Source organism: Nyctibius grandis, chromosome 23 (assembly GCF_013368605.1).
Source record: "Nyctibius grandis isolate bNycGra1 chromosome 23, bNycGra1.pri, whole genome shotgun sequence".
Taxonomy (NCBI): Eukaryota; Metazoa; Chordata; class Aves; order Nyctibiiformes; family Nyctibiidae; genus Nyctibius; species Nyctibius grandis.
Genome location: NC_090680.1, coordinates 1,099,339 through 1,111,916, shown reverse-complemented (window position 1 = coordinate 1,111,916; position 12,578 = coordinate 1,099,339). Strand labels below are relative to the sequence as shown.

The window sequence follows — 12,578 nt, the reverse complement described above, 5'->3', positions numbered from 1 at the left end:
GGTCAATCCGAAATAACCTTCCGTGTCCTGACAGTTCAAAGCATTTCAACTTGGCAAGACTTTCATCTGTCTCATCTTCCAAAACAGAGTAAAAAAAAACCCCAAACCAACAGCAACAAACGCCCACGCTGTGGTATCACAAGGATACCCACCAAGAACAACAGTGGGGCTGAAGCCTTTACCAACCGGGAGTGACAGCCTCTTTAATGGACCAGGAGGAGAGGATGCTGCCCGTGTGCTGACAGCACATCCCTCCGAGTCTGGTGGGCAGCAGATGGGTGGCTGCTGCCCAGCCTCTCCTGGTAACAGTGTGACCCAGTCCTATCTTTCCAGTCCAGTTCCTTCATTCCTACCTTGCCCTGGTCCTTCCTGTACCCAGGGCTGGTTTCTGATCCCAGTCCTGTTTTCTCTGCGGCCACTGCCTCCACTCCTCAGAATCTGCTTGCTTTCTCCACTCAGCCCCCAAAGCACCAGCCTACCTCCAGGTTTGAGGCTCAGTCTCCCTCCTCTTCTCCCTGGCACTCCCCCAAATATCTATCCCCTGCTCCCAGTCTACCTCCTCCAGCTCCTTGTCCAGTCACCCACCCTTCCAGTCTTTTTCCTCAGGTCCATCCACAGTCCCTCCACCTCAGCTGCTTCTGGCTGTGTCTCTCCTCTCCCAGTCTGATCTTCCCCAGTAGTCCAGATCCTACCATTTCTGTCCTACATATCCCTGGTCACCCTTTGTCACCCACAGTCACTGCCTTCTCCCTATTTCAGCCCCAGGAGGCTTGTCCCAATACAACTCCTTTTCTTCCCATCTTGTCCTCTCCACCCAATTCTGCATTGCAGGTAAATGCCCTTCCTTCTCCAAGCTGCTTGGCCAACTGGCAAAGGCATCATCAGAGCACAGAAACAGCAGGCTCCCTACCTCCAGCTGTGAGTCAAATGGGCAAACTCATCCACTCCGTGAAGAGACACATGCTGCTGCCTTCACCCAACCTATGAAGATCAGAGCTGGTACCCATGCACCCATCCAGGATGCAGGAAGTGTTCGGGCCATTTCAGTGGCCTTCAAGTGGTGTGATGACATGGAGATATGGACATTGTGTTCCTCCTCAGACACAGCTCCATTATACCTTCTCAAGCAAAGCCCTCTTAAGACAACCAGCTTTGTATCCTCAGGAAAAGCAACAGATGATCTGCGGAGAAATGTACATCCCTGGGTCATTTCCTGATGGGAGATGGGAAAGGCAGTGAAATCTGGTGACTGCAATCCTGTGTTCCTAATGACAGTACTTAACATCAACTGAGCTTCCTGACGGACAGGTAAGGTCGCACCGAAGCTTCCCATCATTTCACAGCCCTGGAGAGTGCAGAAAACACAAGCTAAAGCCATTTGTTTCCCATTCCACACTGCTGGCAAGGCTGATCCCAGTAAAATAAAGGCAGAAGGAAGTGGGCTAGAGCTGGGAAGGCTGAGTACAGCAGGAGGAAGAAAAAAAGTTGTGGCTAAAGAGTTCGGCCAAGGCTGGGACAAGGAAAAGGAAGAGAAGGAGGGGACAGACATTTTTTGGGAACATACTGGACTCCATCTGAAAAAATAACTGCTAGTTCTCCACAGTAACAGCTTTTTGGAGCACTTTCTGCAAAAGAAAAAACACTCCAACAGGCACATTTTTTTCTCTCCTTAGAAATGTGACTGTTTGTAGAGCCAACAAGACAACCCCTCTCTTACAGCATATTACAAAACCCTGTCAGCTCCTGGCTGCCAAACATTCACCATTTGTTTGTACTGAAATTTTCCATTCTTGCTCTCCATCTCAGACATGTATTTCCTTTTAAGTTCTTACAGAAATAGCATCCTTGCTTACTGAAAAGGGGCTTGGGAAAAGAATAGTTTTAACAGTGCAGACTTGTTTTTCCAACCATTCCAGAAACGAGTAGAAATTCAGGCAGTTGAAGCAAGAACTTTAGATTAGAGAGAGGAGGCATCATCTTCTTCATTTTTTTTCTCTCAGATCCTCAGCTGACTGTGTGAGACCCCTCAGAAAACTCTGTTTGGATATATCAGCACAAATACCACTTTGGGTGGCTACAGCTAACTGATCGCTGTGGCTAACTGGTGGAAATAACCAGTGGACCCTGGCTGAAAACTGTGGATCCTGGTTCCTTTGATTTTACAGAGGTGTTCACACTCCTAAATTTTGGCAGCCTGGCACTTTCCTTAATTTAAAATAAAAAAGCTCCTCCCCCACCCTTTTGTGACTTTCCTTTTTTCTTTTGATACTTGAAATGTTGCGACAAGACTATGAAATTTGGCAGGGTACAGGAGTCAGGGAGAGAAAGACAACTTTTTTTTTTTTTAATGTGGTCTCATGAAAATGTGTTCAGATTTTGGGTTGAAGTACAAAATGTCACAAATTTCCATTTCCCATCTGTGACTGGCATAGCACAGCTTGTGGTTCTGGCCACTTGCCATAACTCCCTGACAGTTTTACTGCCATGTGCAAGTCCTGGCCCTGTGTCCCACTCTACCACTTTCCAGAGAGCTTTGGTCCAGCTGATCTATTGCCAGCAGAGAAGATGTGGCCACATGTGATACAGGAAAAGTCTTTGATAGGTGATGTCTATGTGCGTGTGTGTTTCTCCCCTAGGAAAATGAAGTGTTGGGTTACTAGAACATTGGTCCGTAGTATCTTTGTAGCCAACATGGGGAGGTATGGACTGGATGGGTGGACTACAAAGTGGGTGAAAATATGCTGGACAGGTGAGCTTGAAGCGTAGAGGTCAGTGTTTCAAAGTCTTATAGGAAGCCCGTTACGAGTAACATTCCTTAGGGGGTCAATACTGGGATCAATACCGTTTAACGTCCTCCTCTACAGGAGGAAAAGGAGGCAGAGAACACCTTAAAGAGTTAACAGACAGCAAAGTCGGAGAAGTGGTGGGTATGCTGGAGGGCAGCGCTGCCATTTAGAAGGACCTACATAAGCTGAAGAAGTGGGCTGGCAGAAACCTCATGAAATTTAACAACTGCAAACGTAAAGTTGCAGTTTACGTTTGCAATAACCATGATCAGCCACAGTCCAGGTATGTCCAGGCAAGGCCAAAGTGACAAGGAAGGTCTGAGGTCAAGCTGGGAACTCAAGTCACTGTGGTCCAAGGCTAGATGCAACATACACTCAAGACAGCTCAGGCAAGAGCTAAGGCCAAGGGACTGAGCTTCAGTGCCATTCCTGGGCCAGTGGGTGATGGAGGGTCCAGAGGAGGCTGGCCAGGGCAATGACGGCTTGCAGGTGACAGCCATCACAAGGGGAAGCCTAGGAATAACATTACCTCTTGGCTGGTTAAGCACTTCTAACCCTCTGCCAATAACAGAACTTATTCTCTGACATTCAGCTTTTTAATTGCCACCCTGCTCTATTCTAAGACCTCTTCCTCTCCCACTCTTTGATGTTAGGTGACTATTAATAGCCTCTCCCACAAGGAGCTGGAAGCAGAGGGAGAACTAAGAGAATTATATTATGAAATGCTACAATCAATGCCCTGCAAAGGAGTGGAGAAGAGATGCTCACTGCCAGCTTCTCCTTCTCACACCAGAGCCTCCCAGGCAGCACCAGCTCCCTGGCTCAGGCAGCTCGGCCACAGCTATAATTCAGTGTGAGTGAAAAATTTTATTTCAGCAGGAAAAGCTGAAACAGCAGAAGGCTTCTTGTCGCTGTCTCTGGACAAGGCCAGGAGAGGCAGAAATGGTTTGTTTAATGCCGTCTCTCATTATTCCTGGCACTTTATGACTCATTAAGTGTCCTAGTTTTGTAACTAACTCCTGCTGAGCTCAACATTTGATACACATTTATGGGTGGCCTGTTGGCTGTAATAACGATTGAACTATTCATAATTCCCCTAACCACGTTAACTCCTTCCTTTGCGTGCCAGTTTTCCTTTAAAGATCTGTAAGATAAAGATATTGGGGAGTTCAGTTCTTAACACAGAACAAATTACATTTATCTGGACAATTTATTAGCATACTGTGTCTAATTGCAGCAGTGTGTCTATATGCTGCAATTAGACACACTTGTCCTGAGCCTAAATAAACTATGCTGCGTCCTAGTATCTTTTACACTGCTGCCCTTCTGTATCTACTCTGCTTTTTTACTACAGATTTATCCATGCAGATGGATGCCTGATACCGATTTCCCTCAGAAGAAGGTCAGCAGCACACCCATTAGTGTTCATTCACTAGTATGGAACGGGAACAGTAGCCAAAAGACCCTTCTTGCCCATAACAGGTGGGAATTAGAAGTAAGGGACCTCTGTTCGGGAACCTTCTTGTGGTAGGAGTGATCTTGTCAGCTTCTGCCCTGTTTTCCATCTTGCTTTTTTTACCAAAGGTCAGCAAGAATTCAAAACAGAGCCCAGCAACATGTTGACCCAACCTGGCAACTGATGCAAACAGGGCAACCGCAAGCGCTCAGCACAAGTTTGACAGACACAACTATTTTTTGAGATGACAGCACATTTAACCTGTCTCTTCTGAAAGTGCCATGCACAATCACCTCGGAGATAGACAGGTCTGTGATTTAGGTTAATTTTCCTTTCATTCACTTGAAGCACAGAGTCACTTAGCCTGGCCACTCTGAAAAGATGTGACTTTGTGTCTACAGTCAAACAAATTCAGTCTGTGTACATTTTGGAGCATGACTGAAAAGTCACCAACAAAATCACACAAGTCTAAACTGAAGGTCAGTATCTTAGGTTACTTTAAACTCAGGTTGGAAGTTATTTGCAGCTTCAACCAAAGAGTCTGACGTAGAAATGTGGCTGATTTCAGACTTCTGATTTGGAGGAGAACACTCTCAGAAATTAAGCTGTGTGTTTTGGCTTTTGCTGAGCAGTGCTTGCACAGCATCAAAGCTTTCTCTCCAAAGCCCCATCACCAACCTGAAAGATCTGTAGGCTGGAGATGGGCAAGAGTTTGGGAGGGGACACAGCTGGCACAGCTGACCCAAACCAAAGGGATATCCCATACCATATGATATCATGCTGAGCAATAAAAGCTGAGGGAAAGGGGGAGGATGGGGGGACATTCGTGGTTATGTAATTTGTCTTCCCAAGCAACTGCTACACGTACTGAGGTCCTGCTTCCCAGGGCATGGCTGGACATCTGCCTGCCAATGGGAAGTAGTGAATGAATTCCTCTTTTTGCTTTGCTTCCGTGTGCAGGTTTTGCTTTTCTTAATAATTGTATTTATCTTAACCCTCAAGCTTTTCCATCTCATTTTCTCCCCCAGTTCTGCTGAGAAGGGAGAGTGAGAGAGCGGCTGAGTGGGCACGTGGCAGCTAGTCAAGGTCAACCCACCACAGGGTTCTGGACAAATATTAATTTTCTTGACTGATTCTCTCCATTTTGGTTACTGCTGATCACAAAGAAAGCAGATGATGTAAACTCCAAAGCCATTTTCATATGAGAATTGTCAATTTGATTCAATACTGCCAACCTCAAACATTCAATAATCATCAGTCCTGACTAAAAACAACAAAAACACTCAGGGGCTTACCTTTTAAGTCTTGTCATTTGAGCCCGCAAGGATGTGGTTTTATGACCAGCATATTCTAGTTCAAGCCTGTGTCACCCTACTGAGAGTGGCTCCACTCTCCCAAGTGCCTGTTTTATATTCCTGCTGCTTGTCTTAGGTCAACACCAGCAGTCAGGAGGAGATTCAAACGAGCTTCACGATCTGGCTGGCAAAAACAGGGACAAGAAGGGTCTCGTTCATTCTTGCGGAATATTTTGTTTCAAAGGTGGTTTGCAGTTAGCAGCCAGGCTGTGTTCAGAGTCTGCCATAGGGTGGCCCAGAAGCAGCGGATGATGCAGGAGAGCTCCACAGGAGTCCAGTTTGTCACTGCAGCGTTTCTCACTGCATGCAGCAGTTCCTGTCAGCAGGAAAAAAAAAATCACTGATTTCTGTCAAGTGCTTTGACTGCAGTATTTCTGTCTTTGTCCTGCATTCTTTTATGCAACATTTAGACACTTACTATTGGTGTCTTGGGCTTTTGCTGAAGGATGGTGTTTTAAAGTTAGAGATATGGCTGTTATGAAATGAAGAAAATGCACAAAATCACCTCTGGAGGAGTGAAAACAACAAATGCATAGGCTTGAGTGCCAGAGAATATGCATCTCTGGAAGGGATTTAGTTATTTTCCTACCCCATGAAACAAGTGAAATCTCTCAGAAAAGACTCCCTGTGGGGAACTCGATCCTTTGGGAGGGAGGATGAGTTGGTGATTAGAGATGAAATGCAAAGGTGTTTTCCGCATAGTGGCTGGTTGCTTGATGTTCTAATACGTTGTTAATGGAAATGTAGCTTTGCACCTTCTGTTTTTCTCCCAGTAGAATTAATTTCTGCACTGTTTGCATGCCAAGCATGCACACTCACAGCTGTGAGCTCCGGGGAGAGGGAGAAGGCACAGCTTGGACCTGCACAGATAAGATCACAAAGAGTCTGCTACAGGGCTGGGAGCTGAACCCGCTGCCTTTGCCAAGTGACTTCACCACAAGACCATCTTTGCTCCTGCCCACAGGAACTGTCCCACACCATTACAGACAGACCTCAGGAGCCAGCAGATTGGGGGAAAAGCATCTGGCTGTTTCAGAGTCCTTTGGGAGATCCGCAGGGTCGGGAGATTTCTGTTCCACTCTGTGATGCAGCGAAGAGGGGGAAAAACCCCACCATTTCTCACTGAGCAGCTATCCCTTCCCAGTCAGCTAATCCACCCTGTGCTCCTGGTCCTGCCAGGAATCTCTCTGTTTCAAGGCTGCATGTGTCATTTGTTAAGAAATAAGAGAGAGCAGGGAGGAACAGCTTTTAAAGAAGCAGGCCATGCATGGGCAGTGAAACACAGGCTGCTAAGTGCTTGGGAACCTTCAGAGATGAAAGTACTACAGGAGTGCCACATGGCAGTGCTGCTGGTATATGTACCGTGCTGCCAATGTAGCTTTCCACACGCTGGTTATGGAGAGAGACAATCCTGGAGCTGGAGACAGTCATAGAGCTCACTACATCTGATGGTCACGAAATGGGAAAGTAAAGGGAGCAAATTGTTCCATGTAACAGGAGACATTGTCCCAAGCTGAAAGCTGTGGGAAAGAAAGCTACAGGGCATGTTGGCTCCTTGGGAGCCAACTGTGAATGAAGCAGCTGAAGTTTTCACTTGGATTTGCAGCTGCGTGTTTGTGCAGAAAATGAGGGTGGAAAAGCTGGAGAAAGACCAGGAGAGAGTTTCTGAGAGGACTGCAGGCTTGTACTTGAGAGAGTAAAAGTATCTCCTGCTCTGCTGGTGTGCTCAAGGCACACAAACTGTAGGAATATCCAACTCTTATTTCGTCCTGCTAGAATGAAATTGCAAAGCCCCAACTCATAATTAGCTGCTCAGACAAAAAGGAGATCATTTATTTTCCACATGCCTAGGTAAAAGAAGAGTGAAATCACAAGATGCGAGGCAGAGCTTCTGCTCTACTGCTGAGGTGCCAAAGCACAGCATCTTAAATAAAGTCAGCAATATTATTTTGTGTGTGCTTAGGAGCAAAGTGTAATCCCTCATCCAACATTACCTTTAGTCTGTAGAGTTACCCCAGTGTAAATGAGGCCATAACTATATATACACAGCCATTAACTTACTTGATTCCAATCAGCATAACTGCTACCATGGCTTTGTGTACCCAAAGAAGGAAAAACAGCAGAAAACTTGTTTACTGGCAGGTTTGTTTCCAGAAAGACAACCTGCCTATATTATGTCTCCGGAGAACAAAGCTCTTAATACCAACAAGACAGAAACTTCCTCAAGTCAAAACCTTCAGGCCAGAGCTTTGCTTTCTTCACCTCGTGTCTGTCAGCAGAGGGTGATTTGTGAGCGGGTCAATAAAGCCTGTCAGGGCCATGAGCCACCACAGGATGACCCTGAGGGTCACCTGGCGGCCTACCGAAGTGGCCCGGCCTCGGCCGGAGAATCAAAGAGACGATTTGAAGCTGGGAGTCAAGTGACAGCGGGATTCGGCAACTTCCAGCCCGCCTGCGAGACGGAAAGGGGTGCGAGTGTGGGGGGGAGGACGTCGCTCCCGCCGCGCAGCCCCGCGCCCGCCTCCGGCAGAGCCCGCCCGAGCCGTCAGGGGGCGCCATGACAGCGGGCGGGGCTCCGGCGGCGGCGCGAGGCCGGCACCGCCTCCCGCGCGGGCAGCGCAGTGTCTCCAAGATGGCGGCGGGCCCGCCCGCCCCCACCGCCGCTGAGGCCTACCGGCCCAACCGCTTCGTCTCGCTGCCGGCCGAGCTCGACCCCGACACCCACGACGCGTCACCGGAGAAACGCCGTGCGCAGGCCGAGCGCCTGGCTATCCGCGCCCGGCTTAAGCGGCAGTACCAGCTGCAGCTCAACAACCCCAACCCGCCGGCCGTCATCGTGAGTGGGGACGGGGGCGCGGGCGGGCGGCGGCGGGGGGTGCCGCGGGGCCTGTCCGCCTCGCCCGGCGTCCCGGAGCGAGGCCCGGGCCTGGGTCCGTTGCGGGCGAGGCGCTGCCGTCCCCGTGACCTTGGCGCCCTTGCCGGCCTGGGCCAGGAGGCAGCCGGGGGCTTTCTAGGCCGCAGCCCCACGGCGGGGGCAAACGGGGCTGCGCCGAGTCGGGCGGGCGGTGCAGGGCCCCTGGGTCCTCACTGTGGTTTTCTTTGCCACCCAGGAAGATCCTGCCTTGATTCGCTGGGCCTACGCTAGGACACAGAACGTCTACCCTACTTTCCGCCCGACCCCCAAGACGTCCTTCCTAGGAGTTGTTTTTGCGATAGGCCCTCTCCTCTTCTGGGCTGCTGCCTTCAAAATTGACAGGGTAAGTCAGTTGACAACACTGAACGTTAGTGAATACCACATTGTAAAATGTAGATCTGCCTGGAGACTTAATCGGTGGGATCTTCTTGCACCTAAGAATGATTAATACCGTTAAAGTAATGAGGGAAGGAAGGCTGATACTGAGCCTGCTATCACAAATCCTCATAACTGGTTGCAAAGTCGTGTTGTGCTGAGAGCCCGGTATTGTACCCTTGGGTATGGCCAGTCACGGTTTCCCTGTTCAGGATATTTTGCTATAATAAAGCTCTCTGTAGCACTGCCAGTGTAAATTAATCATAAGAGACTATTCTTTTCAGCTGTTGACATGCAGTAACTGCACTTTTTAAAATAAATAAACAGGGAGCTTATGGATGACAGACCTTGCAATGTCTCTGTGAATTGCTTGACCATTTCTCTAATCTCATGAAGCAAACGGGGAGGACTACTTAACGCTCATTACAGTGCCTGATCTCAGATGGGTTTTTAAGATTTTGGAAGGTTTATCTTGCTTCTGTTCTAGCTGCTGAAGTGTAGGTGTCAGAATCTGAGCAATGGTAGATCATTCTGAAAATACTCAGCTATATTTGTATAATATATACATATATAAGAAAATGCTAGGTGACTGGCAGACGGGGGCTGTTTTTACTAGTGAATTTGTTAAACTTATTTTCCTTTTTTTGCACAAAAGTAGCATTTTTAGATCAAGTAATAAACTGGGAAGCACAAACATCAATTAAAATCAATAGAATACTTGTAGGGAATGCTGTTTACTAGGATGAATCCAAAATACAGGTTATAGGAAACATGCTGAGCGTGTTAATATACATGTTTTTGGGACTTCAGCATCTCTGCTATATTTTGTCATGCTGGTTTGGTACTTGCTTAGCATGCAAGTGCTCGAAAATCAGCTTGTGTGAGTGAAATCTAGACATACTTGCCTGGGAATATTTAAGCAGAAGTCTTTAATGTAGTCTTCAGAACAACTTGTTTTCTTTTATTCCAGTTCCCTTAGTGATGTTTGGGGACTTTTCTTTTGTTTTCTGATAGTATATAAAGCACAATAACTATTATACTCTTTTCGCTGAGGAGTGTTTGTTGTGTGTCTGGGAAAGCAAAAGCTAAATTGCTAAGTCTTCTGCTTTTATCCAGCAGAAGGAATGTGGGCAATACCTGCAGTGTCTGTGTACTGTAACAATACCTGTCAGAAAGGTACATGACTGCAGAGTGAGATACAAATGGCCTGAGAGTGAACACAGGCACATTTAGTTATTAAGAAGTTTCTCCATAATTAGATCTCTAAACTGGATTATTCAGCCAGAAGGAGGAGCTAGAAACTAGATTAACTGATGCAACTGGTTTGTTGAAAAATACATCGTAGGAATTAGTCTCTGTTGGCCTGGGAGAGTGGCTGGATGGGCAGAGAGGTCAATCTGAGCACGTCTTCCCTAGCTGGAAGGTGGGGCTAAATGCCTTGTTCTCTTTTACTTTTTAACCACAACAGCTGTTACCAGAGTGTGTGCTTACAGAATCATTTAAGTTGGAAAAAACCCTTAAGATCATATGTGGTGCTGTCTTCCTGTAGTCCATGCTGAAATACTAGAACTGCTTTTCTCTTATCCTGGGCTGATTGAAAGTTCTTCTCTAATAGGATAATGATGGATGTCCTCTTTCTTCCACAGGATCGTAAGGAGAAGCTTATCCGAGAAGGTAAATACCAGCGACCGTTCAGCTTATTTTAAGCTCCTGGAATTGCAGTGCTGTTCACGGGATATAAATAAATGAAGATGTATTGTGTGCTGATGTTTCTCCTTCATAAGAATAAATCTTAATTGCTCATTGGTTGTCTTGCATCTTTAACAATTACGGAAAGTGCAAAAATGCAGGATCTTTTTATCTAATGGAGATAGATACAGACAGGGTGTCCTGAACTCAACCAGTGTACTCCTTTGGTCTACGTGCAGAGGCTCCTTTTAAACCATGGAAGCTGCTGCTGTCAGAGCAGCACAGGCTGAAGTTTAAAATTAGTAGCAAGCTAAAATGTTAAGCAAGCCCAAAGCAGTTTCCTAAAGAACTACTGCTTCCCTACCAGGTATTTCTTCCTGACGTTGGTTTGAGTATGTAGTTTGCCCTAATCAGATAACAGGAAAGTTCTGTGATGCATTTTTAATAACTTAAGGAGCCTGCCTGACTGCTCTCAATAAGTTGAGTTAATTTTTCTTTTCCCTAATAAAGTACAAGCCTAAACCATGTATTTGTTTATTGCAATAAACTTCTGGATAAAATCACTGCACCAGATCTGGAAATAGTGAGCTGAACATTGTCATGCTATATGTAATGAGCATTTCCACTAATTATGTGATTCCTGTGAGCGCAAGACAAGAATAAAAAGATCAGGATTTTTATTTTTGACAGTGGTTCCCTTTCAGTGTAGGAGAATTCCATTTCACCACTGCAAATGGGCTGTGATTAATAAAAAACCCACCAAGTGTCACTGAACCTTGTCCCTGCAAAGGTGTCTTCTCTGCTGCTTCTTATAAGAACAGAAGTCTTTTCAGCTCAGGCTGTTACAGGAGGCTCGGGAATTGTTGCTGTCAAAGCAGTGAAATGTGAGCGTGAGGAAAAGATTTTAACTCAGGCTCGAATTTTCACATGGCCTGTAGGTGCCATCATGATCTCCAAGGATGGAGACTCCACAACCTCTCAGGGCAACTTGTGCGAGTGCTCAGTCACCCTCAGGGTAAAAATGTGTTTCCTGATTGTTTTTTTTATATTTTTTAAAGCCTTTCCTGTTGTAGCTCTTCCCTTCCTGTCTGGGTCATGATGTGTTCGGGCAGGGGGCAGTGTGGCACTACTGCTGTGTGCAGCAGCTGTGCAAGGCCGTCGCCTGCTTTTACAATCCCATATGTGCTCCCAGCAACCTTCTTGCACCTGTCTGTGTGGCTTGTTCCTCTGCTAGCTGAACTGAAGCAAACCCAGACTATTCACCCTGCAGAACAGCTTCTAAAAGGCTGTCACAAATGGTATTACAAGATAAGGCTGTGGGTCAGTGCAGAGAGAGAGGCATCAGTGCATGGAGAAAGTGGTATTTAGGGAAAGAAATAATTGCTTGTCTGAGCATGCTAAATTAACTGTCTTCCTGCTGCCACAAACTAATTTCATCTCCCAGGACCCATTTCCTCAGCTAATTGGGACTTGAGTTGCCACACATGTAAATTCTCCCTTGCAGCTGTGTTCGTTTCAGGCCAGTTGAGCAAATGGTTGGGAATGGGTTGTAGATGAGCGCAGCGCCTCTGGTCTTTTAGGCCAGCCTCGGATTGATGCTGGCGGCACCTGCCACAGCCCTTTCCTTTGCAGATGAGAGTGCCTGATGCTCTGTCCCTGCAGATTTGAGCGTGGTGCTTGGGGAAAGGCTGCCCTACTTTTCTCTCTCGTTATTTGCAGAACTTTCCAAGCTGTTTTCTTGCAAGGAATGAATGTGCTATGCTACGGGAGGTGGGGTTGGTGGTTTGAGGCAGCGGTGCTGGGCATGTAGAGGAAGGAAAGGGGAGTTCCCCTTCAGAAATGTAGGGTGAAGACAGAGCGAATGTGCCTCATGGAATTTTACCCTTGACTGATGTGTTACCACCCGTGTCTGCTTCAGTGATGAGTCTATAGCAAGAGAAATCCAAGCCTGCAGGTCACTGGATGATAATTTACGTCCCAAACAGAAAACAAGCTTTTCCCCT

At 46.8% G+C, this 12,578-nt stretch overlaps 1 protein-coding gene across 1 annotated transcript; it reads left to right on the top strand.

Moving 5' to 3' along the window:
• Positions 1-8,139: 8,139 nt before the first annotated feature.
• NDUFB4 (NADH:ubiquinone oxidoreductase subunit B4) lies at positions 8,140-10,689 on the top strand. The gene is made up of 3 exons (XM_068417425.1): positions 8,140-8,433; positions 8,708-8,854; positions 10,533-10,689. The coding sequence occupies exons 1-3, from the start codon at positions 8,155-8,157 to the stop codon at positions 10,590-10,592; spliced, it is 486 nt and encodes a 161-aa protein (XP_068273526.1). The 5' UTR covers positions 8,140-8,154; the 3' UTR covers positions 10,593-10,689.
• Positions 10,690-12,578: the final 1,889 nt, after the last annotated feature.